The following is a 27,834-nucleotide window of genomic DNA, read 5'->3' as shown; positions in this document are numbered from 1 at the left end:
ATCCCAATTCAACACTTCAAAGAGTCAAAATTTATAATTCAGTTAATAAAAATAATGCCTCAGTAAAGATGATACCTTCACGTTCTTTAAAAATTTCAGCTCATACTTACTTCAAAGAACCATAACATTGACTCAAATGACCATAATCAGTTCATTCCCTACTTTAATACAGTAGCATGATCATTCCCTGGCATCTATTTAAAAGTTTAGTACAAAAGATTGGAGCACAGGTCAGGTGTAAAATAATAAACTTTTACAGCAACTCTTAAAACGTCAAGAAACTGTAAAGCAAACGAATAGATGCTAATACTTCAGACAAAAGGGAGTCATTAGTGTCAACTGTCTAGGTCTTTAAGTTTTGATGTACCTCTGGTCTCACAGAATTTAAAAAAATCAATTAGTATCAGAAACAAAAACATTTACATAAGATTCTCTAGCCTCCATGACTCTAAACAGAGGGGACTGGAATCTGCTTGGCTGAAGTGCTATCATACTCTTGCATTAAATCATTAGTGGTGTGATAATGCATGGCAATATATGAACTGGCAAATCCAAAAGAATTTACTGGCTGTAAGTTATGTGGGATGCTCTCTTCCTGGGACGGGCTGCTGTTATAGATACTGTAGTACGGCTCAATCCGAGTGTTGATGGGGGTTGAGCTGCTCTGACCATAGTGTTGATGTCCAGCAGACATCTTGGGACTGACCATACTTTCCTTCGAATGACTTGGGCCACAGGCCTGGTCCACAAATTTCTTCTGGGGCTTTGGAGACAACATGTAGGCAGAGTTCGTTTCATGATGGGAGGATTTGTTTCTGTTGACTTCGAGGTTTCCCTTTCCCATGGCTCGAAGTCGAGTCTTCTGTTTGCAGCAGAAAAAACCCAGGCCTATGTACTGCAGACACCACAGTACTTTCCTTCTCAGCCCTGCACTGTTCCGAGAATATATAAAAGGGTTTAATCCTGACTTGAAAAATACAAGCGTAAAACCAAACAGTTCAAACTGGTAAAGGATGAAGCTCCCATTGCTGGACAGAACCACCTGCACCAAGGAGATTCCCAGTGGAAGGCAGCACACCAGGACCGACAGCACAATGATCACACAGGTGACCACCGCCTTGGAATCCTTAGCCGTGGAGAGATTGACAGCCGACACCAGCTGGAGCCGGCTGGCCGCAGGAGTTGGCAGCTGGTTGGGACTCTTGGTGTATCCGTGGGTCTGAACGTGCTGCAGTTTATTGTAATTCTGGTTCCTGTAAAGAGCTGGCATGGTACACTGGATAGGATCTCCACCTCCCTTCACAGGGGCCCCCATGAAAGGCTGTGGTCTGGAAGCATCAACTGTGATCACAGGGGGGCACTTTCTGACTTGAGCATTTTTCCGCAGGGTCTGAGCAATCATGATGTAAGACACAGAGACCACAGCAACACAAAAGGTGAAATCGACCACATAGAGAGACAGGATGGCTTTCCCTTCTCGGGCAATCAGACTGGACATGGGAAGGCAGAGGTGGGACTTGCTGGTTTTCAGGGTGGCCAAGGTGGCGAGTGTGAAACTGGTGGCCCAGAGGAACAGAGTGAGGAGCAAAGTGCAGAGAAAGGAGGCCGTGCGGTTCGGCTGCTTCCCCAACACCATGCGGAGCCGGTGCAGGGCAATCACCGCCACTGTCTTGAGGGACATGATGATGAAACCGGAGCTGGTGAGGTGGAAAGTGAAGCAGAAAGCATCTGGTATGCCGCTGGCTGAACTGAAGAACAACACGAAGGTGAACATGGGGGCCGTCACGCCACAAATGAAAAGGTCACAGAAGGACAGGTTCAGGACCATGAAATCAAAGTTGGTTCTGAATTTCCTGAAGGCCGGATCAAAGAAGGACAAGAAGACAATGAAGTTGCCGTAAGAGCCCAGGCAGAAGATGATTGCGAGCAGAAAGGTACAGCTCACCAAGGTGGCCGTGTGGATGAGGTCCTGGAGGTCTTCCTGGACAGCAGTGCTGTTTTCTCCCTGGGAGTGAGGCACATGTAGCAGGGTAGTGTTGGGAGCATCCTGAGGGAGGTCTGTTGAGTTCATCTTCAGAGAGAGATGACTTCCTTCTGTGTGAAGGGAGTCAGGGCCTCAACTCACAGATGAGCGATATTTGACAAAAGAGGCCCAAGGCAGAAAAGCCTGTGCACAAAAATGCATACCCAGAAACAGAAAGGAATTAATGGAGAAAGAAGAGTGACCTCATGATCTTTTACAAAAGCACTAGACTTTTTCAGCTCTGACCCAGTGCCTAGAAAGCATTTCTCCTTGCAAAGCCCCACACAGGAAAGACACAAAGACCTCAAAATACATTCATCCAGCTGATTTCAGGTTTTATGACACAGTGGTTTTCAAACTAGGTTAAGCATCATCTGGAGAGTGGGTTAAACAAAAAACAGATTCCTGGGCCTCACCCCTTGAGATTGTGATTGAAGGATGGGTGTGCAGATGTTACCTTCGGAAACTCTGCAGTGCCAGACACTGTGAAGATACGAGAACATGATCTCTCCACGAAAGAGATCACAACCTAGTTGGAGGATATCAACCTATGAAATTGCAGCCAAATGTGGCAAATCAGCTGATGGCAGCACACTGTGGGAGGAAAAGAAGGGGGACATAATCCAGCCCGGGGTGAAGGCTGACAGAGGGTAAAGCAGCTCTCGATAAGGAGGAGCTAGTTGGGTGGAAGGCGAGGGGCAGGGAGTGGGGGACAGACAGGCTGGGAGAAGGGGAGTAGGTCTTTGCAGCAGAAGGACTGAGGCAAGAAACAGCACGTGCTGTGCTTGATGCATAAGCAAGAGGCTACTTTTGAAGTGTATACTGTGGCCTTTTACGTAACTCCCACACATCACTAACAAATCCGACTCCTCTTCCTAGGAAGAATCCTTTATTTTCCGTTATTTATATTTTCTTCTCCCTATTTGTGATTTTTTGGCCAACTCTGCACTCTCCTTTGGAAAAGAACTTTGTGTAGGACTATATTTGAGAGGGAAAAAATGGAAGTAATGAAGGGTGTCAGAATTATATCTGAGATTTACAAGGGGCGAAGCACCACTTTGCAAACTCTATATAAATGTGAGTTGTCGTTATCCCAGCAGGAATATCTTCGTGGAGAAGCAGGAGGCATGCACCCATTCATGCATGCATTCACCCAGTTTATATCTACCGTGTGCATACTCTCCTCCAGCTTTACGCTAGGTACCATGGGTACAAAGATGAATAAGACACAGCCTGTACTTTTAAAGAACAACTTCTTTTTCTTCTTGGTCCTTTACTTTCTTAACATTTTTTTTCCATTTTGCAATGAGATTTAAAATACACTCACATAATGTTCTGTTGTCCCAAATCCCAAAGCCCTGTGTGGCCTAGTGCCCATCCCGCTCCCAAAGATGCTTCCAGTGGTACAGCTTAAGTTGTTCCTTGGAGACTGGTGCAATGCTCTTGGCAACCAAAAATAACTTGCTTTAATCCAGTATTTTAGGAATAACCAGTGGTATTGGGGAGGTCCATGGGTGATGTTCAGAATATTTAACCACCAGCTCAAGCTGAGTCCCAGAGGCCTCCAGCTGTCCTAGGATTAACCCTTTAGTTGCTGAATCATGGGGTACAGAGGAAGGGGCCTGGTTAGTGAGGTATTACTGGGGCCTCCAAGCAGGAGCTATGGACCACCCAATACAGAAGTCACCCAGCATTCAATAATAGGTACAGCTGTGCCAGTGAGTATCAGACAAATTTCAGTCCTGGGGAGATCCATAAAACTAACTGGTGTCCTTCATGAAGGAAGAAGATAACCTCTTCTACATTCTCAATGGTCAAAAGTGCAGATCATAACAATATAATGAATTTCTCCACTGAGAAGTAGGACCAACTTTTCTGTACTTTCCTGATATAAAAGAGATAGAAAAAATAATCCTGACCTTTTGTTTCTTGATGATTAGAATTAAAAAATAATAATAATGGATAGCTTATTATTTTCACTTAAAAGAGTATGTGCCTGTTTCTGAACCCTTTTTGATACCTGTGTAGTGAAAAAAAAAACCTTTTACTGTTAATTTTTTAATTGTTAATTGGAGGATTGGGGTTAACTGATGAAAAAAGAAGTAGAAGAGAAAATCCAATTTGTGGAAGCAAGAAGAGCAGAAAGGTGATACTACTGTTTATAGCAAATTCCCCTGACCCCGAAGAGAGAAGCAGAAATTTGGCTTGGGGAAATTAGAATGATGAAGAGTGTGGAATTAGGATGCTAAGAAAAATATCGAGTAAGTGGGTAATAAAAAAGAAGCGGATGATGGAAGTTATGAAGACCCCAGGCTGGAAGAAATTTGGAAAGGGGAAAATGGAATGATGAAGCACCAACATTAGTCAAAGATAAGAGGCAGAAGGAAAAAAAAAGGATTTGGAGGAGTTGAGGGGCAACTTTCACTTTCTATCCAATTATAATTGCTTCAATAAACTTAAATTTTTTCAATACATTAAAAAATAAAGTAGACTTCTGGGTCAGGAATATAATGATCAGTCTTATCATTAGTATGTTCACTTTACTAAGTGCTTGTGATGTGCCAGGCACTGCTCTCAGTGCTCCACACTATTAATACATTGAATCGTCAAAACAACCCTGAGATAGTATAACTTACCTCTATTTTACAGATGAGGAAACTGAGTCAGAGAAAGAGAGCACCTATCTTAAAGGGGTACAGTATGGATTTGAACCTAAGCAGTTGCTCTCTAAAGGCAGCACTCCACCATCAAGCTAAACAGAATAGCAAAGCAATCAAGGCAGGGAGTCCCAGGTCAGAAGACAGTTACAGCAGCTATAATTTACTGGGTGGTTATTATATGCCAGGCACTTCTACTGGAAGCTTTACATAGGTTATCAAACTTTATTTCATTCTCATTATAATCCTGCGAAGTAGGTATTGCAATCCCTTCCCAACTCAAAGTTCCTGGAGCCCAAAATTTGAATACAGACACACACACACATACTTCCATGTACCTTTTTGGCAAGGTTGAAAAATTATGGTTCTGGTATAAAGTAACTATAAATCATTCTGATTTGGGATAATTAGAAAAAAAAGGAAGGAATCAGAGGCTGGAAAGAGAAAAGGGAGAAAAAGCAGAAGACAGAACAGAAGTAAAGTTTGGGCAGAGAAACTTTAGAAGCAGTAAGGAAATGGAGGGAAAGTAAACCCAGGTCTTAGGACTAACTTCTGAGACTTTAAGAAAGAGGAGGCTGAGATGACAATTTGGGGAAAAGCTATGATAGAAGAACTATAAAACTCACTTATTTGGGGGAGGGAGGCGGTAAATGAATACCTATCTGCTACTTACTCCTAAATATTAAATAAACGTTACCAACATTCTTTTCAATGCAAGCATACAAGTTACTCTTTATCTCTGGGACCATAAACAAGTTCTGGAAGAAGATGTAATTAAAGTAATAAAATCAGAGAAATTTTAAGTTGGAACACCAGTCTTAAGAAGAAAACATATTAAGCACAGTAAGAAGGAATGAATTCATATCATATGCATCTTATTACAACTAAGAAAGAGAGAGCCTAAAGTAAGCAAGAAATAATAAGTGAAAATTGTCCAGCAATTTCTCATTAGGATGTGTGTGAAGAGCCTCTTGATAATCTAGTGTGCTGTCTTAATATTTTAGTACATATTAAAACATTTTATATGAGCTTTTACAAGTCAACTCATGACCTGGATTCTTCCAACTCTTGTTTTCTCATTATATCCTCAGTTCCTCGAGGGCAGGCATTCTCAGTCTAACCAACCCTCACAAGAAAACAAAGTTCTGTACTATTATTATTATTATTCCCACTGTATTTGTATTGATCAGGAAAACATCAGGGAAGTTAGATGACTTGTCCAAGGTCACTAAGATTCAAGCCAGATTTATCTGATTTCAGAGGCCATGCTCTTTCTCCCCAGTGGAACTACCTTTCGAAGCCCAGAGCAGCTGATAGGGTCGGGTCTGTCAGTGGATGAGGGAGAGGGGAGGCTGTGTAGCACCTCCAGTGTGAGGATGTTGTGGGAGACTTCTGGGAGGGCACAGCGACCCAGACCAGGGACTTGAGATGGGTAGGGGCTCCCCTGGCTGGGGAAGGTTATGGTAAGGAGGGCCTAGGTCGGTCCAGGGAAGCTTGTAAAAGATGCAGCAGAGGGTTGGTGAGGTGGGGAGGGCTCAGGCAGGGCATGGGCGGCGGGGGAGGGGTTCCACGGGTCCCGCGGAGCCGGGGAACCGACAGGGCAGGCGCGAGATGGTTTCCCCGCAGGCCGCGCCAGGAGCGCCGGTGCACGGCGGCCGGGCCTGGACCTGTGCGGCCGCCTCCTCGCTCACCCGGCGGCTTCTCAGGGCCCGGCCCTCCCGGTCCCCGCGGGGTCGTCCTCCTCCAGGGGCCCGTGGTCTCTCACCTGCCCGGTGGCCGCAGCGCCGCCCCTCCTCCTCCATATCGCAGCTCGGACCCCAGCTCCGCCCGCCGCCCGGGAGGATGCAGGGCTAGAGACATCATCGCCATCGCCGCCGCCTCCGCGCATCCCGGGAGCCGCGGCAAGCCGGGGCGCGGAGGCGCAGTCACGGAGACGCCGAGGGCGCCGCCCCCCACCCCCACGCCGGACACTCCGGCTCGGCGCCCCGCCTGCCCCCGCGCCCTCGACGACTCGCGGGCCTCCCGTTGCCCCGGGGCCCGACCGCTCCCGCCGCCCCGACCTCCGTCCTCCGCGCCGCGCGAGGTCTCAGGCGCGTCGTTTTGCCGCTCGGGCAGTGGCGGCTCCCCGAGGCTGTTTACGAGCTGACATACCGAGGAAGAGGGAGAGCGGACTAGGTGGAGAGGAGGGCAAAGGTGGGGGCACCGACGGACACAGCGCGACCCATGGGGACCTTGACCCTTAGAGGGTGGAGACCGTGGACAGCGAGGCGTGGCCAGGCTTCACGTCGGTCTTGGCGGGATCTGGGGGCTTCCCAGGCTTCTGGTCGGCCCGCCACCCACCTCTCCCCATTCCTGGCGCTTCCTAGTCCGCCTTCCTAGCTCCACTCTACGCTGTAGCTAATACTTCTCCTAGATTAAACTGGCGTTGTCGTCCAGTTTGGTACTTTGAGACACAGAATCTGTAAATCAAGTCATTGCAACAGACTTTAAATCAAACCAACTATAACGTAATTTTTTCTCCTCTCAGCTCTCTGAAAGTATTAATGAATTTATTGAGGGAACTCAGCAAAGGGCATAACTACTAGGAAACAAATGAAAAGAGCAAAAAAACTACCCATGCAAATGAAATAACCAAGCCAAGAAATCAGCGACGTTACTCAATGCTGTGTTCAATGTAAATCAACTTGAAAAGCAACGGTGCAATGTATGCAGCTAATTTTAGCAAGCAAGGACACAAAACAAAAAATTTACCAGCCTCTCATTCTAAAGTGCACAGTATGTCCAAAATAATGAACTCATAAAAGTGGGTTTTAGTCTCAAGAGTTAACAAGTAGCATTCCCAAGTATGTTTGTTACTCTGGGGACAAAAGAAAGCCAGTTAAACTCTTTACTACTTCAGTGTCCCAACCTGGGTAACTAGGATCTTACTACTTTTCTGACCTTCTCAGAGGGTACCACTTGGAAACACAGAGTGCTATTTGAGTGTTCTTTCCTTCACCGAGTGCCAGAAAACCAGAAAGTTCCATTTAAGTGAAGTACTTAGGACACTGCTATTGAAACACCTATTTTGGCCGATAGTTCATCTTCTAAAACAGAACAGTTCAGCACCAACAAGTACCAAATAATTGGATTTACGCATATATTTTTCCCAGCCACCCCCACCACTCTGCTTTCATCAAGAGAAAATCAAGAGGGCTGGATAATTTATGAGGTAGATACCCAGTCCAGGTGTTGACTATGCTATCAGAATTCAGAAATAACTTCAAAAAAAAAATTTCACAAGTTGTAAAGGATTCTAGAAGAGGAAATCTGGAACCATCCAAGTTCCAGAACTAGTAAGCACGATCAACAAGATGAAAGCTACTATGATCATGTCTACAAAACGTACCAGCAGTGTGTCAAATTGGAAAGAACACGGGTTTAGTAGTCACAAAATGGAAATCTACAAATAAACAAGCAGGGCTGACTCGAAGTATGTTAAGATATGATTAGGCTGTCAATTGGCAGGGAAACCAACATTCTAATACACACTATCATTGACAATGCAAATTGACACATGCACTTTGAGGAAAGAACATGAGAGCCATTAAAATGCTTAGATTCACCACCTAAAAATCTCACTCCTCGGAATTTATCCTAAGGAAATACCTGAATAAAAGAAACAAGTTTTAAGTATGAAGGGATGAAAATGTTCACTGCAGTGTGAGCTATAGTAGAGAAAACTGAAAACCTTGATGTTCAACAATGAGGGAATACCCAAAACAGTGACAGTAACAAGGCAAATGGCCCTTGGCCGCAAAAATAACTACAAAGTCTGTAGAAAGTTTTTTTCCAGTAAGACAAAATTCCTCACTGGTTTTCTCTGGCCCCATTACTAATCATTAACATTAAGAAAATAGGTAGGTAAAATTTCCTCCCAAATTTTGAAACACAATTTGCAAATTCTTTTTTAAAGGATTCATTCAGAAACTAAAGATTATTTATTGGCTCATACAACATTAAAGATACAGGCTTTCTCCTCCCCTTACTTCCTATCACTCCCCCACCACCACCCATCCCCACCTGAAACCTGCCTTAGCTCAGTCTTCCAGGCCCAATCAGCAGTGACTTCTAAACACTGGTCTGCCTACACACACCACCCCCCAAACCCATAACACTTGCGTTCCCTTAACACTGTTCCTGCTAGCGTTCTCCATTCTTTTGAATGCAAAATCCATTTAAGAATTTAGACAATAGTGGCCATTCATCCCTTTTCTCTCCCTCCTCCTTTTCATTCTTGAGGCCCCCGATAGAAAATTTAGGAATTAAATAATTCACAATATAACCAGTTAGGGTATCAAAGTAATAAGCAACTTCTAAGCCTGGTATCAGAATCACATTGGGCATGTGATTAAGGTGCCCCGCTTTTAGGCCTAGAGTGGGCCTTAGGAGTCGTCACCAGTGGTTCTCAATCCTGGCTGCACAACTGAAGCATTTACGGAGCTTTTAAAAGACTTTTAAAGCTTTTAAAAGACGTTGATGCCTGAGTCCCAACCACAGAAATTCTGACTGAGGAACACAGTGGGTGCCCAGTATCTTATATTTTTTAAATTCCCCACTTTAGGAACCTTGCCTATGGCAGTGTATGTTCATACAGCTTGGCTATGAAAAATTGAAGTGGTCAATACAACATAAAACCTCACTGCTCAAACTGTGGTTTCAGGACCAGGCATCAATATCATGAGCCGGGGGCATGAATTAAAATTCACATTCTAGGCCCATCAATTTGAGAATCAATCATTTAGACCAGTGTTGTCCAACAGAACTTTCTGTGATGATGAAAACATTCACCTGCCTATTTAACAGGGTAACCACTAGCCAAAAGTAGCTAATGAGAACTTGAAATGTGGCTATTGAGACTGAGGAATTTTTTATTTAATTTAAATGTAAATAGTCACACATGGCTATGACCTATTGTGCTGGACAGGTCTGATCTAGATAATTCACTCTGGTCGGAGGGCATGAATTTACGGATCCAGATCTATGAATGCAAAAGGAATCCATGAGGGTCACTGGCTACAGAACTGTCTTCTCCTTGTAATGAAGACAAAAGCCAGGTGTTAAAAACAATCCATTTATTGGGTTTTAAACTAGTTACACAATTGGAATAATCAGTTTGGCACTACACTATACAGGGATTACGCCTGTGTATGCTGACACTTAAATACTGTACCAGGACCTCTGCTGTGCTTAGGTCTGTATCGAGTCATTCAGCAAGTAGATACTAAAAAATATACCGTAGTGTTCCTTTAAGGAAGACTGTACAGGGCGGGCTGCAAGATGACATTCACCAACTTGTGAATTACTTGAACCTAGAAGATACCTTGAGTTCTATAAACTGGTCATAGGCAAACATGTGGTGTTCGCATTTAGAGATGCGCACAAAAAGTTACATAAAAGTTCAGACATTCTAACGATAAATAAACTCAAAAAACCCACACCTCAGCTTTTGTAACATGAAAAGATAAAGAAAATAATTTTAAAACACAAAAAAAATGGCATTCAATTGGTACAAAAGCCAAAAAAATCACTATAATAAAGAGCTATATGTGTATCTTTACAAATTAATTACACAATGGTGTTGTGTAAGAGGTTGCATCTGTACAAAGTCTTGCCAATGCTATCTCTACAGTTTATACAGTCTTTTACATCTATGTAACACTTATTAAACAAGTCAAATAAATATTAAGACTTATTAGTCTCAACGATTCTGCAGGCAAAAAAAAGAAAAAAAAGGAAAAGGAAAAAAATTAAAAAGAGAAAAAAAGTTACAGAATTTCCACAAACACAGCAGACTTCCATTAGTCAAGTGTAACAGTTTTCAAAGAGGGTCAAACAATATTTGCAAAGAATACAGGTAAAAATCAACCAGTCAGGGTTTTTATTGTTGTTGCTGTTTATTTGCAAAATCACACATTGTATACATATATATCAATCAAAAATTTATTCACCAAACCCCTAGTTTTTCAGCAACTGCTCTTCTATTCAGCACCAAAAACTCCAGTCTGTGGGAAACACGTGGGCACAGACTTCACTTCTGTGTCTTGGTCGAGCAATCCATCAAGTCCTTGGCTGGGTTCAAGACTTGCCCTCTTTTCCTTCCCTCTTCATGGCTCTCCAGACCCAAGCCTCTCAAGGCTTCAGATTTATGGCCCACAGGCCTACTACCATCTAAATACCACGGCCATTTGGAAAGAATTCAAAATAATTTGAGATGAATGAAATGACAGGATCTGTTATTACAGATGGGCCTTCTCCATTCCAAGTAAACTGTTACGTAATGAGTTCCTAGACTCTGTCTGGTCTTGGATGCCATGATCATACTGGGTAATTATCTCTAGTCTGAGACATTATGGCTTTGTCTGATGCCTCAAAGAAAAAGTGATTAATATTCCGGAAATACTTCTGGACAAGTTAGGAAATCAAATGGCAGCTGAGAACCTGTGGAACGCAGACTAATGAGACCAAACACAGAAACCACCAAAATGATGAGAGCTCAACAGAGGCAGGGTTTTAAAACCTGCAGAAAGCCACCACAGATGGTACCTGAGGATCTGGAATTTTTGATGAAAAGAGCTCGAAGTGAGGACTACTCATCTGTATCAAGGAGGAAAAAAATTTCAGTTAGACAACAGGACATCCAACTCTAAGAGCCCAGTAAATGAAATCTTCATTCATCCTATCTCAGTAGAAAGGTTTCTGGGTCCTCCCTCTTTAATACAGAATGGATGATAAATACTTAAGAATCCAGATGAAATGTTTTCACAACTGTAGAACCTAGAATCCCTACGACAACCCAAAATGGCCAGGCCCCACTCAGGAGGCAATTAAGAGTAAAATCTCTTTTCTTTTATCTAACCATAAGCCCACTCATGTATATAGTCCCAAAAGCAGTCACATCAATTCTCTGCTTAATACCTAAAGCAGAGAAGAAAGGATAAAATGCTCTGGGAACTTAACTTCCACTGGCCATAGTAAAAGTCATGAAAGAAAAAACTTAGGAATACCCGCTTCTCAGTTATCAAACCAATGACATTTGAGGATGCCAGACTTCTTTAAACTTTGCTGCCTCACCTTTCTATGCATAATAGCAGGGTGACACGAGGAGATCGGTGAGAACAAGCAGCTGGTCATCAGTGAATTGCTGTTTGTGTTCTTGCCAGTTGTCATGGTGCGTCCTTCGGAAATTGGATAAGGTCTTTTTTACAGTCATCTGTAGAGTAGGCAACCCACATACATTTTATTTTAACCTCGCCAGGGTTATATTTAGGATACCTTTAGCTAAATAACAATCCTTCTAGACTTCAGATCTTACACTTCACCAAGAGCTACAAAACCAATAAACCAATCTTACGTCAAAGAGCCACCAAGCTTACTTCTTTAGAATTAGTACTAGCTGCAATTCAGGACAAGCGACCAGAACTCGTACCACATTATTAAACCAGTTTCAATATATACTTACATCTATTTATCAAAGTGCAAAGAACAAGGTCATTGGTCTTCCAAGTTGTTTAATGTAGGAACACAGGTGTTCACTAAATAATACCATCACATTTTCCTGTTTAATATGAGCTCCCAGTTATATACTTCCTAGATATAAAATGCTAGTGAAATAGAAGCATAAAATTTATTCTGACAACACTGACAACATCTTACTTCCACTGGACTTGGAGGGACAGAAGCTATGGTAATTTCCTTGTTACCAAAATATCTCAAATATACAGGCAGCAGGGTCTCTGCAAGATTTTAATAATTATTGATGAGTAACTTGGATCTGGCAGAGGTAGGAGTAGTAGCTTTATCAAAGCAGAAGATCCAGAGTATAGAGATTAGTATAAATGGTTTCTTACAAAATATCACTGATAATATATGTGCAAAGAAACTAACAAGGGAGAATTTTACCTCAATAGGCTGAGGATCATTCAGGTGTGCACTGAGATTCATAAGGAGCTGGGGCATCCAGGTGGGAACATCGTAAGGACTAGAAAGAACACATGCACCAAGTCCCAGCACCCCGGCATGGCGTTTGACCAACTCTGCAAAGAAAACAGCAATATATGTGCAAATATTTACAGGACTCTATTGCACTTGCTACAGTGAAATAAATTAGTTTTCGATCATACTAGTTGTTTCCAATGTTTGAATTTCTGCATTTAAAAATGACTCTGTATGCACACATATCAAAAACATGATTTTAAGGCTAAACTAAAAACATCCTATAGCCATCCCTCAATGACAGCATAATTATATTTAGGTCCAGAAATGTGTCATGTATTTGGTAAAACTAACATAGTAATGGCTTTTTCTGAGCAATTCATATCATACGTGAAAGTGCAATCCCTGATCCTAAAAAAATCGCCAGTCAAAATTAGATCCCACTTTTCTGGATGTGACCACCTCCTACAGACTGCATCAATTCATTAGGTAAACACACCGTGAATGTGGAATGTCTGTATTCCGCAAAACAGAACTGCTATGTGTCTGTATTCTACAGGGCCTCTATTCTTCCTTTTTAGTGACAGAAGTTACATTAAAGTGCTTTCAAATTCTCATTGTTTTTTAATAAAGATGTGTGCATGTATGTGTTTGTAAGTCTATTATATGTGTATACATGGAACGCCGTGGATAGGGAGTTGAAATTAAGAAAAAAGGGAATTTGGAGTAGTTATAAACAATGCCATTTGGTTATAACAAAAACCTAAAACTACTTTGGTACTTCATTATTGAAAACACAGTTTTCAAGCAAAAAAAATTGGATATATACTGGTATTTTATTGGAAATTGCTATTAGGTAATAGCAAAAATCAAAACCCTGGTAGACACAGAGAACAGACTTGTGGTTGCGGGGCGGAGGGGTAGGCGGGAAGGACTGGGAGTGTGGGGTCAGCAGAGGCAAACTATTAAATACAAGATGGATAAACAGCAAGGTCCTACCGTAGAGCACAGGGAACTATACTCTGTACCCTGTGACAAACCAGAATGGGAAAGAACATGAAAAAGAATGTATACATGTATAACAGTCACTATGCCGTACAGAAATTAACACAACACTGTAAATCAACTATACTTCAATGAAATTAAAAACAAAATTAAAACCTTGCTATAATCAGTACTTAAGAGCTTCATATTCCAAGCATTTTCTGCAAATTCAGTCAGCTTCCCACTTACTAATAGTCTATGTTTTCCATTCTTGTGACTATTTGTAGATAACAGTGGCAAGATCGGATGCTTCTTTGCAATCACATTTAAATTTCTCTTTAAACATGACACAGTCATCAGATCTCATTCTCTTGTTTACCTTCATGCTCAATTAGAGTGGAAGCTCCTGTAGAATAATGAGTGCTCTCACCCTCTATCAAACGCCTAGGGAAGTAATGATTTTCCTCTCTCCAAATGAAAGCAAGGCTTGTTTTGTTTACTTATTTTTTTTCTCTTAGTACATTTACACATAAGTTATAAATTCTAAAAACAAATATTTTAGATCCTCCAAAATAATTCTGGATACCTCTCTTTATAAAGAGATTTCAGGTGGGTGGGTACAGGCTTGATTTACTACAATAGTTGTATGCAGCCATGTACACATTCCTTTGTACCTCTCTCAATTTCAGCTTTTACACCCCAGGTCTTGCCTTCTATATGCAAAGCTTCTCAAAAGCAGGGTCAGCTATTCCCGGTACCTAGCATAGACCTAGGCACATACAAGCATTCGATAAATATTTGTTGAGTTAAGCCTGGTTAATTCCCAAAAGGTGTTTTCCATCAGTCTTGTTACCTGCAGAAGGAATCGTATTCGGATCTCCTACAAAACCAGGGTCTCGTTTCCTTTTCTTCGGTAGTTTTGTTTTGCAAAGTTGCTCAAAATGAATCTGCATAGGACTGTCCATGGTAAGGAAGTTACACTGTAACAGACCACTTAAGGTGGTAGCAGCCATTTCTCGAACCTATAGAAGACAATCACTTCCATTAGAGCCAAGATCCTAAGCCTGGGGAGGTGAAGAGAGTGGTAAGGGAACTGGGGTGGGGATTTTCCCTGATATTTGTATACAAATTGTGTAAATGCTCTTTTGCAGTTTCTTAATAGAGATTTCATCAGATTCTCAAAGGGTCTGTGGCCTCAAGATGGATGAGTCACTACACCAGGTTCACAGAAAGTTTAATGGTTAACCATGCTATACAAAATTAAATTTCTCCATACATTAATTATTTTCTCACTGACTGATAGTTCTTATCTGGGGTGTAACTGTAAAAGCAGTGCCAGAGCCTAACATTAAAATACAATTTTCCTAGACTCTACATCTCTTAAAACAACTGCTGTTGTTGTTTTCACTGGTAATAAAGATACAGGATAATTTCTATAATTGGCATACATAGTAGAGATTTATATCCATTTTAACTCATGAATTTCACAGGCTGTTGTCAGACTATAAATACAGTTTATAGAAGTACTAAATGAAGAGTGATTAACAGTCCATTTCAAATTGAAATGGGAACTCAAGTTTTGGGAAGACAAAAAAGCTGTAAAAAGTTATCTCAAATATATCACAAAAATTTCTGCTAAATAGTCGTAAGGAAAGGCAATAATAATTCGAAAAAAAACACTCAAATACTTTGCTACTTATTCATTCAAAAGACTTTTTCTTAAATTTTTCAATGTGACAGTTTGGGGGTTCTTAACATATTCTTTGCTACTCTTATTACATTATTATATGAAATACATTATAAAATGTTTTATTACTTCATACTTGGTTGCATTATTTCCTTTCATACCATGATTTATTTTTATACTCAACTATTGACTAGAATGCTTTCAACTTCTCACTACTATGCTACAAACACTTAATTTATATAATTTTTCCATATTGCAATGTATTTTCTTAGGACATGGCTAATTCTAAGAATTGGGATTACTAAATTTCAATGTATCTCCAATTTAGTACTATTAATTTTGTGGCTACTGGTTCCTTTTCAAAAAGCCAGTGCTAACATATACTATGATACAAAACTAATGGGAATACTAGGTTTTAACTTACCAACACTGGTTATTATTATTACACATTTTTGTTTTTGGTGGGTGGAGGACATGAAACTAAGAGTCTCATTGTTTTAAGTTTGTATTTCTCTGGTCATTAAGAGAGGTTTGACTTTTGTTTACTGCTTATATTGTTTTCACCCATACATGTATGATACCACCACCACCATCTACTCCTCAAGGTCTTAATGGTCTTATGTTTTTCTCTAGTTTGATGCTTGACCAATTAAACTGATGAGTTTCTAATATTCTTGTGGTCAGATTTGTCCATCTCTGGATCTGTGAAATCTATTGACTTAAATACTTAGAATGTCATTCTCGGCTCACAGTTCACATAAATATCCAAATTCATTTCTCCTACTTTCTCTAAGTAAAAAGTATGTGCTGGGGTGGGGGTGGGGGTGTATCTATACTATATCTGGAATACACTTCAGTGTGAAATGTTCTAATCTATTTTTTTTTCTCCAAACTGCTATCGAATTACCCAAACACCTCTAACTGAATTGTTCTCTTTCCCAGTAGTGGCATCTACTTTTGTGATATTTTGTTCCAAGGGTCAGTCTGTACATGTCTATAATAATTAACTTTACAAGGTAAGCAGAAAAGGTATTTAGCTTTTTATCTATAAAAAATTTCCCAACATTTCTAAAAATTTTCCTTTAAATCTAATAAAGTTTTCTTTAAACATTTCTCATTTAGATTACCACAAAGTTTTTTTTCCCCAATATTATCATGAATACTTCTGGCTAATTATTACTGATATTCAGTACCACATGTTTTAAAACGGATAGTTTTAATAAATGTCATGCTTATGTTTATAGTAACAGCTAAGTTTAAGCCTACTACATGGAATAAAATACAAGAATAATCTATAAAAATGTTCTAAAACAAGGTCCAGAAAACAGTCCGTTTAGCTATAATATTTAAAGGTAGGAAACACTGACTTTTGAGATTTCCACCTTTCCATTTCCATTCCTTTAAGTTTAATGAAGAAAAAATAAGAATAGTCTAAAAAAATTTACAGATAGCTGCAAATATTTTAATCAAAGGCTGTCAGAGTTATAACCACTGGGTGAGTACCCTAGGAACTGGACATATCTGCTCCCAGAACACAAGAAAGCTGGAATGCAGAATGCATAGATTCATAAGGGAGGTGGAGAAATTTCCATTCTCAGTTTCCTAGGGATACAAATCTATTTTCAGTGCTCTCAAATAAAATACAGATAATTACTGGGAGTGCTCCACTATATGGAAAACCCATAAAGTCCATAAAATAAAATAAGCAAACATTTCACAAAATTTTCAATTACATTTTCTTTACCTAAGGCCAATTTAGACAGTTATATCTTATTTAATGCTACTTCAGCAAAAAAGCTGACTTTAATTTCTCTACCAAGGAAAATAAAAAGGGACAACAATCTTATCTTAAATCTACTGAATAATAGCACCTATGTGTAGATTTTCATTCTCTTGAAACTGCTCTCATACACATTCCTATTAGCCCTTTAAAAATCAGTAAGGTAAGTAGAGTATTATCACCTGCAATTTCATAGATTAAGAAAATTTTGGTTCATAAATGTTATCTGCCCAATTGCAAAGAGAAGCCAGAACAAGAACGTGTCCAATGTTTGTTTCCATCTGTACTACAGGAAATGATTGGGGTATCAAAACTAATCACATAGGGCTATGTTAAAATTAAAGTTACTTTTACTTTACATATCAGTGTGTAAATACTTCTTAAAAGAGGTGCCATAATGCTTTCTTTAAATTTATTAAATTTCGGTTTGCTATAGCCTAAATTTTACCTCTAGCTGTTCATCCTCCAAAAGACTTATAACCAGCCACCTGATGTCTTTAACTGCATCTTCATTGTTTAGGAAAATAAAGAGGTTATAAAATACCATGGTCTGGAGGTAGGTCAGTACTGTATATCTAGCATGCCAAGAACTGCTTCTTGCTGTCTGTGGATGAGAAATTAGTAGAAATAATGAAAACAGTGCTGACAAGAACATGAGATGACAGTGAAATGACAAATAATATAGACTTCCAATATAACTCTACTTTTACAGGTATAGCTAGAGCAAGCTCATCTTATACTTCCTTCTAAACAAAAGGTTGCACAAGCTATTTCAGGTAAAAGTTAGTTATTCTGAATGTATGAATGAATGGTTGAGAGTAAAGGGAAAGGAACACAGATAAAAGTCAATTTTAGAAGAATTATTTATAATTAATTACTCTTAAATCCTCCAACGCTTGCACATTATTTTATTTTACTTTTGATAGTAGCTGGTAGGGTAATGAAAGCAAACAAAATTGAGAACTACTAAATTCTACTGCAAAAAAATACCATTTGAGGCTGTTAAAAAATATCTTTCAGGGGAAACCATGGGAACATGTCCATTTTTTATATTATATAACACATGTGTAACCTACATAAAGCTGAGCACATAGTACACTAAAAATGCAGCCACAGGACTTCCCTGGTGGTCCAGTGGTTAAGACTCCATGCTTCCACTGCAGGGGGCACAGATTCAATCCCTGGTCGAGGAACTAAGATCCCACAGATCCCACATGCTTTGTGGCACGGCCAAAAATAAATTAAATAAATAAATAAAAATGCAGCCAGAAAATATATACTCACTTAGGTCTTTCAACCACAGATCAGAAAATACAAGTGAATAAAATAAAGGGGAAATGGTAAAAGAGAATGCCCACCCCCTCCCTCATAAGCACTTTGTATCCAAGGTGCTTCAATAATTAGCTCTTTACATATATAGAAAATTTAGGGTTGAGTGACCTGCCCAGTGTCAAAGAAGTCGGTGGCAGAGCCAGGTACAGATTCTAAATCTGTTTCTTTGGTCAACATATGTCTCCTCTCAAACTAAAAGAAGATTCAAAATGAATGCAGGTGTTGTGTGTACCTCAGCTGACTTTGTGAAATTCTTAGAATTGTAAACCAAAGATATAAGTGTTTGATATACACTCTTACTTGTTTTAGCACCCGAAGTACCAAAGGCACTTGATGAGGGTAAAGCAACCCCTGAGACATTAGTGATAAACATAACTTTGCATCTCTTTTCAGTTCATCATAGCTATTGTCATTTTCCACTGGGGCAATCTAGAGAACAACAAAAAAAAACCAAAGACATAAAGTGAAAAACAGCCAATAAGTACAAAGGCATCCTTACATAAAAGAAATTACATTTTTAATTTTAACAACTTCTACAGAAAAATCCAAACATACATAAAACTAGAGAATAGTATAATGAATCCCCATGAATCAATCACTTCTTCAACAATGACAAATTCATGGCTAATCCTTTCATTTTTTTGCTCCCCTGTAGTTCCCCATCCCCCAATTAAATTATTTGAAGCAAATCCCAGACATATTTCATCCATAAATATTTTATTTTCGGGAATTCCCTGGCAGTCCAGTTGTTAGGGCTCTGTGCTTCCAGTGTAGGGGGCACAGGTTCAGCCCCTGGTCAGGGAACTAAGATCCCACAAGCCACACAGCATGCCCCACCCCCAAAAAAGTTATTTTTATCTCTGAAAGATAAAGTCTCTTATTTTAAAAACCTGTAATGACATCATACATAAAAATTCATTACAGCTAAAATATATTCAGTAGTGCTCACATTTCCCCAACTATTTGATGCCTGCATATACCAGATCCCACTTACCATGAAGGCCTAAAGGAGATTCTCAACCTCAATATTTGTATACTCAGGTTAACTGTTAGGCCCGTCACTAGCAAATTATGCAGTACAGCAATCTAATGATACACATTTTTCTGCAAATTTCAAGTGGATTCAAATAAATCATCCTATCAACCTCATTCTCATATACTATTTGCTTTCTGACTTTCTTCTGAGTGAAGAAAAAGGGTGGAACTCCAGCTATCCCAACATTCATTGCACATTACCCATTTACGAACATATGAGACCATGTTCCATACCACTGTGTATGTGGTAGTGGAAAAAAGTTTAAGCACCACTGCCCTAAAGACAAACCATATCTACACCAAGGACCTACAAGTAACAAAGACCTATCTATACACTAATGGCTACTGTCCCCTTTTATATCCCAAAAGATCCCAAAGGTATCCATGGGTATCAGGCCCTACAGAGCACTTTAAAAAGTATTTTAGTAGTGAATCCTTTGAAAATTTCCATAAGTGTTATCTTGTTGAAATTTCCTAAAGACAAAATACACCATGGCAGATGAAAAGTTTAGCATGCCATTTGCAAATAAACAGTAACAAGGGCCCTCTATCTTAAATAATAACTGTATTGACCAATAATTGTCAAGTAGTGGTAATGTTTGTGCCAAGCCTTCCCAATTTGCAGTAAGACCAGACTGTTTTCCTAACCACAACCAACCACAGCCATCACTACCAACTATAATTTTGGAAACTACTATATAATCTTAGTTTACTAGCTTTATCCACTGGCTGGAGAGATGAATAATTAAAACCACCTCAGGTTATATCTTGCATCAAATAATACTTCAATATGATTACCAGACACAAGTTATTTCCTGCAAATATTTGTTAGAACCAACTATATATAGTGCCATTTAGCAATCTAAAATAAATACAATATACTGAACATTTTGATTTTCAAATTTATTATACATTGAATTAAAAAGTCAGAAATAGCTATATTCAAAAATGTCATTGTGGCTTTTTATTTTTAAAGCTATCAATATTTTCCTAAACTATTACTTGAAAACTGGCTCTCACTGAAACAATGTTCTGTCTTTAGACTTTTCATGTAACTGTCAAGAACCTACTCTTACCTAAAATTAGAAAGATTATTTCAACAAATATTTAACCACTAACACCTAATGATTTTCCTGTGACTATTCTACCTTTCAGAGATGAAAACAAATCATACACAGTCTGAAAACCTATCAACCATCTGATGATAATTATAAATTCCTTTTGAAGGTCAAAAGGGGATGCATTTTTAATTTCAGACATAAACTTACCTTAAAAAACAAAGGTAGAAGCTGAAGTTGTTCAGTGACTGCTGTAGAGAAGGATCTTCCCGCACTTGCCATCAGCCATTTCAATACTTTATGGAAACAAACACAAAGAGTCAGTCTTTGCTATCCAGTTAGAGACTACAAAGTAGAGTGATTCTATGCTAGTGTCAGCCACTCTGATAGCTCTTCAATGTAAAGAAAGAGGTCTGTGTTACTTCACAAATTAGATCAGCAGTGTGACAGGATCCATAACAAATGGTATCAACTAATCTAGGGGACTGAAGCCACCCTCAAAGAATGAATCAGCAAATTATTAATGGTCTACAAACACTCAAAGTAAAAATTAAAACTAGCCTTCAAAAATCCTAACAAAGCAAAACTGATGACTAAGTTAGTTGTTTATACTTAGAATCCTTGAAAAAGTTTTAGATATACAAACAACAGGGAACCCCCAATAATCAAGACAATTTTGAAAAAGAAAAGTTGGAGGACTCACAATTCCAGATTTCAAAACTTAATACAAAGCTATAGTAATCAAAACAGTGTGGTACTGACATAAGAACAGACATAGAGACCAACTGAATAGGCCAGAGAGCACAGAAATAAATGCTCACACATATGGCCAGTCAATTTTCAACAAGAGTGCCAAGACTATTCAATGAAAAAAATGACAGTCTTTTTAACCAACGATGCTGGGAAACTGGGTATCACAAGCAAAAGAAAGAAGCTGGATCCTTATCTTATATCATAGACAAAAATTACCTCAAAGTAGACTGAAGACTGAAATGTAAGTGCTAAAACTGTAAAACTCTTAGAAGAAAACTTAAGAGACAAACTTCATGACACTGGATTTGTCAACAATTTCTTAGACACGACACCAAAAGCAAAGGCAACAAAAGAAAGAAGAGGTAAATCAGACTTCATTAAAATTAAAACTTTTGTGCATCAAAGGACACTATCAAGAGAGTCAAAATGGGAGAAAATATTTGCAAATCATTTTCAGATAAGGGACTGATATCCAGAATATAGAAAGAACTACAACTCAACGACAACAAAACAACCTAATTCAAAAATGGGCAAAGAACTTGACCTTTCTCCAGAGAAGAAACAAAAATGGAAAATAAGCCAATGAAAAGATATTCAACCACTAGTCATAAGGGAAATGCAAATTAAAACCGCAAGATACCTTCTTCACACCTATAAGGAGAGCTATAGTCATAAAAGGTGTTGGCAAAAATGTGGAAAAGTTGGAACCCCTCTGCACTGCTGGTTGGAATGTAAAATGGTGCGGCCACTGTGCAAAATAGCTTGGTGGCTCCTCAAAAAATTAAACATAGAATTACCACATGGTCTAGCAATTCTGCTTTCAATACCCAAAAGAATTGAAAGCAGAGACTCAAACATACTTCTACATTAATACTCATAAAAATATGATTCACAATAGTCAAAAGGTGTAAACAACCTGAATGTCCATGAACAGATGAATGGATAAACACTGAAAGCATTACACAAAGTGAAAAAAGCCAGACATAAAAGGACAAATATTGTATGATTCTCCTTATATGAGATACCTAGAATAGACAAATTACAGAGACAAAGTAGAATGGTGGTTGCCAGGGGCTGAGGGAGGGGAGAATGAGGAGTTATTGTTTAAGGTACAGAATTTCCATTTTGCAAGATGAAAAGAGTATAAAGATGGATGAAAGTGATGGCTGTATAACAATGTAAATATATTTGATGCCACTCAGCTATAAATTTTATATTATGTACATTTTACCATAATAAAAACGGGAGGGGGGAGAAGTCAATAGGATAATCTAAAATATCTGTTTTTAGAGGGAGTTTCTACTAAGTTTAGCCACTCACTAGTTTTTAAGAGTTTAATGCCCTGGGTTCGTTCATCTTCTTCACCAATTCCATTTTCTTCCATAACATGGTTCTGAATTTCTTCATCTACATCCATGAGGGGTTTCAATTTATCTAGAATTCGAGCAGTAAACTCAGGGACACGAGGGGATGCTGTTGGTGCAGTGTTTGGCAAAGAAACATCTATCATGAATATATAGGTCAGCACACTGTAAAATAAAATACATATAATAAGAAGAGATCCCACATTATCAATAAAACTAAGGTTCAAAAGTATAACCCAACCAAAGTAAATTTTCCCAAGACAATCCCTAGAGAGGGTCTTGTGCCTGTGCACACAATTCTGAGGTATTAAAAACTACAGTGTGGCGACTACTCCCCACTGGCTTGTGAGCACACTACCATTCTATTTTACATTCAGAGACTCTTGTCTAATGTCCCACAATACAACATAAAACAAAATCTGAAGAAGAGGTTATCATGAAACTTAACAGTAACATAACCAGTATGTATTACTAGACATTAAAATTTGATAAAAAGAACTCAAGAGGTATACCACACCACAGAGAAAATAATACCTACCTCCCTATTCTTTCCCTGACATTTTTGTAAACCTGGGTGAGTTTGGGTTCCAAGTACTTCAGTAGTCTATGCAATAGCTCAGGTACTCTCCACTCCTGCTGGGCAAGGCCACCTTGTAAGACATAGAGTCGACTAAAAGTAAAGCACAGTAGAGTTGTGTTAGTGCCCCTCTCTGCCTTTACATGTTTTTTTTTTTTTTTTCTGTGGCATGTGGGATCTTAGTTCCCTGACAAGGGATCAAACCCGTGTCCCCTGCAGTGGAAGTGCAGTCTTAACCACTGGACCGCCAGGGAAGTCCTGCTTTTACATGTTGACAGTATAGATTAATGATGTTTGTATTCCACTTAAAATTGTTTCATTTCCAAACTAACAATCTAGAATAGCACCTTTAGGAAGATTTTATTAATTTTTCTACATCATTTTCTCTGTATCTCATTTCATATCCACTGCTATAAAATCAAAGGAAACACTGACTTTAGAATACTCATTGAGTTAATTTCTAAGCATCAGAAGTTTCCTCACTAATCAATAATAATAATAAAAAAATGATTCTTCTTGTTACAGGATTATCTAGATTTTGTTCTCTTGTTCAGTAATTTTTGTAGCTCCTTATGCCCAAGTATATTTTTCCTTAAAAGGATTACTATCTTCTTTCCTAATAGGAAACAGTGAAAAATTAGAACATGTGATAAAGAAGTTAGTAATACTGTCACGGTACAAAAAAGCAGTCCTGATATAAAAGATGTGACAGCAGAGTAGGCTGGACCTACTTTATGTTTGAATTGCTCAGGCTGCCTCCAATTCTCCTACTTGTTCTCAATTGAGAAATAACTGTATTTAGACTCATATGTTGTATTGAATTGAACTATGGTCATCTCCCAGAAGACAGTGTTACATTATGTAGCCTTTAGGAGTACAGACATTTCACTTCTACTTATACATAAAGAACAAAGATGTTATCTTTTGTTGTAAAATCTTTTGTTAACCTCATCAGCTTCCTTCTTATTTACCATGCATCTACAAAGGATCCTCCTTCACCACTCAGTGGTGATTCCAACAGTAGCTCAAAAAGCCAGTGAAGTTTCCGGGGATCTCTGCTTTCCTGTGTTGAAAAGATAAAGCAGCAGCAATTAAAACAGAGGTCATACAATTTTTCAAATAAATCAGACATCATTATTTTAGAAATATAAATAAATATAAGTATAGAGGAAGAAAATCAAACTAAAACTCATAGGCAAGTCAAATCCAAATGTATTCTTATAGCTCATGTTAGAAAGACTAACAGTGAGAAAATTGTTAGCTAAATGGACTCTCTTAAATCAAAGTATAACTGCCCTGGACATAAAAGGTGTCAAAAATAATACCTATAACCTTGTTTCATCTGGCTTTTACTGTATGTAAGTTACACTTCTAGATATAGGATTTGACTTGTCATTTAATCTAAAAATGCAATTACCATGGCAGAGAAGGTATAACAATCACTTAAGAGTTATCACTCAAGGCTTATGTAAAAAGCTAAACAGAACCATCTCCAGTCATGTAAGATGATAAAATTTCAGGATTCAAGAGGTATAATGAGATTTTACACATTTTGAGACATGGTATGAAACAGTTTGAATAGATCAGTGAGACACAAAAATGAACTTACACAGGACGTTGCTATACAAGTTCCCCAGTCATTGTAAGTTTCTACTGTAATGTTGGACAATGCTGTTCGAAGCAGAGGACACAAAAGCTCCGAAAGCTTCTCCACCTACTCAAAACAAAATACACAGGAAAAAGTTAATGATACTCAGAACATTTTTCTTCAACTATCCTTTTCTGCAAACACACACATACAAATACACAACCTGATACTTCCTTTATTTCTTAGAAGACCCAAATAATCCAAGAAAGTAACTTCACCATGTTACCATGATACATATCCAGGTAATAAGGCCATCTTTTTCCAAAAAAATAAAACAAAAATCAGAAAAGAGGAGACACTTTATATGGTTTCTTACAAAATCTCTCATACTGTTAAAAAGTTCTCTCTTTAAATGTTGGACTGACATAGTACACTGGGCTGAAACAAAACCTCAATCATCTCTGTATTTTGCATGCTTATGGAGGTCACTTGATTGAATCCTAATATAGGAACCAATGACTTTTCAATACAATTTAGTATTAGCCTGAAGTATAACCTTTAAATTCCAAGTTTGGATGACTATAAATAGCATTTTAAAAGTGTTCAGTTATAGAGAGACTGTGAATATATATATATGTGTCTAAACACTAAACTGCTTCTCACAGTTTAGTGAGAACACAAATCACCTTGAGATCCTGATAAAACGCAGATTCTGATTCATTAGATCAGGGTGGGACCTGGGATCCTACTTTTCTAATAAGCTCCCAAGTGATGCCCAAGCTGCAAGTCCATGGACTATACTTTAGTCAAAAGGACCTATGTAGGACAAATGGGGAGAGAGGGCTTGGGATAAAATTTCCAGTGGTAGCACTAGGCACTGAATACAAAGAAAAATATCTTAAATAACTTATACGGAAAGGAGACGTGTTCTAGAAATGAGGTAACTCAAAAATGACAGAGACAGGATGACAAGGATATGTATGGACACGTTTAAATAAAATTGTTTCATATGTGAGCAGGAAAATGGCAATATTACAAACTAACGAATACTTTAATACATGATTCGAATATGTATAACTAAATTAATATATTAAAAAGTGTTGATAATCCTCCTAAAATGTATGTGTAATTAAGTTTACCAGAAACAATATTTGCATCTTTTCTTTGAAAAATGGCAGCCTACCTTTTACTCAGGCATTCTGGACATTTTACCAGGTTATTTTCAGTCTAGTGCATCTTGCTAAGAAACTAACCTTAGGGTGGATATGTAAAATTTAATCTTACAATTAAAAACACGGATACTCAAAACAAGGCTATCAAACTCAAACCATCTACGAGACCAAATGAGTAATGTAAATTAGCACAGAGGCTAAGAGAAAAGATTTAATGAGAGGCTAGAGAGTGCCTCAGGAAGGGAGAAACCCACGCACAGCCCCAGCCAACTGATACAGTGCAGCAATGCGGGGCCAGTATTCCACAATCTTCCCATTTCTCAAGAGAAACTAAAATCCTTTTTACAGGATAGAAAATAATTCAGATTTTAAAAGACATTCAATGCCACCTACAGACCACGACTTTGTGACCTATACTCAAAAGCAATATAAAGTTAAACATTTCATATTTTAGGTGTTAACATCTTTTTCTTTTTTTAAAAGATGTGTGTGCCCTCGACGCAGCCGTGAATATATTCTGATAAACACACAACCTGCTGTCCACCTTAGAGCTCACAGCACCACGGGCTAACCCCATGGAGACAAGACAAGCAGATAGGACCACTGTCTGCCCCGCCGCTGCCCCCATCAGCCGCCCGCCCGGCCACCTGTCGCCTTGCTCCCTCCTGAGGACCGCCAGCCCGAGGTGGCACCGGAATGCTGGCAGAGGGACAGTGGTGGCAGAGGCTGAGGGACTGAGCTAGGAGTTAATACCTAACGCGTTGGGAATTCTTGCATAAATGGATAATGCAGCTTTAAGAGGGAATGCACTATACAAATTACATCACCTTTTCAAATGTCCAATGTTTAGAGCCTCTGATTAAACCAGCTATAATTTCTGCAACACATCGCTGCGTGCTCTCATGTGAATCTGAAACCAAACGTTCTAAATGGGGTTTCAGAACTGGAAGGAAGGCATCATCAAAATTTCTGAATATACCCTACGCAAATAAAAATAAGAAAGTTCTTTAGTACTCAAACGAATAGCATCTCCAGTATCACATGCTTATATTTGTTTGCTGTTATTACTACTGTGCTTAAAGAACTCCATATTCTCCCCTATAGAACTTAACTGTTTTAACAATATCTGTAAGTTAAAATGGTAAAAACACTGTCATTTGCCACATTACATTAAAATATGATCAATGAAAGAAAAATTAATTTCTAACCTTAAAAATATCACACACACCTCAAAAAAAATCAAATAAACATGAAATGCACATAGTCTTGTGGGTTTTGGTCTTTTGCTTCTACTGCTAATTACAAATATTAGAGATAAATACTAAAAAGCTTGTTTTTTTTGAGTCCTAGACCTTAAGCCAAGATGAATATGATAGGCATTACTTCCAGAGTCATTTTAGATAAAGATAACAGATGACTAAACTCAAACTTTGAACAAATACTTTAAAACTTATGAACCTACAAATTGACAGTCACTAAGCTTTATGAAAAGGGTATGTAAATAACATAGTTACCTTAAAGAGGCAAAAACGTCGAGGATTAAATTTATCTTTTCCTTTTCTGTCTTCTAAAGATAGAAAAGTAATTAACTGTTCCACAAATTTAGGATCAGAAAAATGATCAAATATAATCTGTTCTGCCTGTAAAGTTAAAAAAAAAGAACAACATTCAGGGATTAAAATCTATTTTAAAACATGATTCTGAAAACATTAAAATTCAACCATAAAGATTTGAAACTCAACAGTAAGTTTTTATTTTTGTTCTATTCTAAAGAATTTTTAGTTCTCATAGAGCCTTTCTGGAACCAAAATAATATTGCCTCCTAAAAATGCTAAATCCTAAGAATAGCT

The 27,834-nt window shown here is 38.5% G+C and overlaps 2 protein-coding genes across 2 annotated transcripts in view; both read right to left on the bottom strand.

The window, feature by feature from the left end:
- Positions 1–448: 448 nt before the first annotated feature.
- GPR75 (G protein-coupled receptor 75) lies at positions 449–2,071 on the bottom strand. Its single transcript, XM_060169809.1, has one exon. It carries the CDS (start codon positions 2,069–2,071, stop codon positions 449–451), a length of 1,623 nt encoding a protein of 540 aa, XP_060025792.1.
- Positions 2,072–9,777: 7,706 nt separating this feature from the next.
- Positions 9,778–27,834, bottom strand: part of PSME4 (proteasome activator subunit 4) — a 101,080-nt gene continuing 83,023 nt past the window's right edge. Inside the window, exons 35-47 of the mRNA XM_060168600.1 lie at positions 27,499–27,624; positions 26,812–26,964; positions 24,834–24,938; positions 24,196–24,287; positions 23,186–23,317; positions 22,604–22,812; positions 20,741–20,826; positions 18,738–18,866; positions 17,554–17,709; positions 14,492–14,660; positions 12,622–12,755; positions 11,794–11,932; positions 9,778–11,316 (exon numbers count right to left, since the gene is read on the bottom strand). Coding sequence (XP_060024583.1) covers positions 11,798–11,932; positions 12,622–12,755; positions 14,492–14,660; positions 17,554–17,709; positions 18,738–18,866; positions 20,741–20,826; positions 22,604–22,812; positions 23,186–23,317; positions 24,196–24,287; positions 24,834–24,938; positions 26,812–26,964; positions 27,499–27,624 — 1,626 coding nt within the window. The 3' untranslated portion in view covers positions 9,778–11,316; positions 11,794–11,797. The remainder of the gene's footprint in view (positions 11,317–11,793; positions 11,933–12,621; positions 12,756–14,491; positions 14,661–17,553; positions 17,710–18,737; positions 18,867–20,740; positions 20,827–22,603; positions 22,813–23,185; positions 23,318–24,195; positions 24,288–24,833; positions 24,939–26,811; positions 26,965–27,498; positions 27,625–27,834) is intronic.

This window comes from Lagenorhynchus albirostris, chromosome 13, assembly GCF_949774975.1.
Source record: "Lagenorhynchus albirostris chromosome 13, mLagAlb1.1, whole genome shotgun sequence".
Lineage (NCBI taxonomy): Eukaryota > Metazoa > Chordata > Mammalia > Artiodactyla > Delphinidae > Lagenorhynchus > Lagenorhynchus albirostris.
This window is presented reverse-complemented; position numbering and strand designations above follow the sequence as displayed.

What these genes read in the sequence shown, in the direction of transcription:
- GPR75 (XM_060169809.1), bottom strand. Translation starts at nt 2,071, where the DNA reads ATGAACTCAACAGACCTCCCTCAGGATGCTCCCAACACTACCCTGCTA.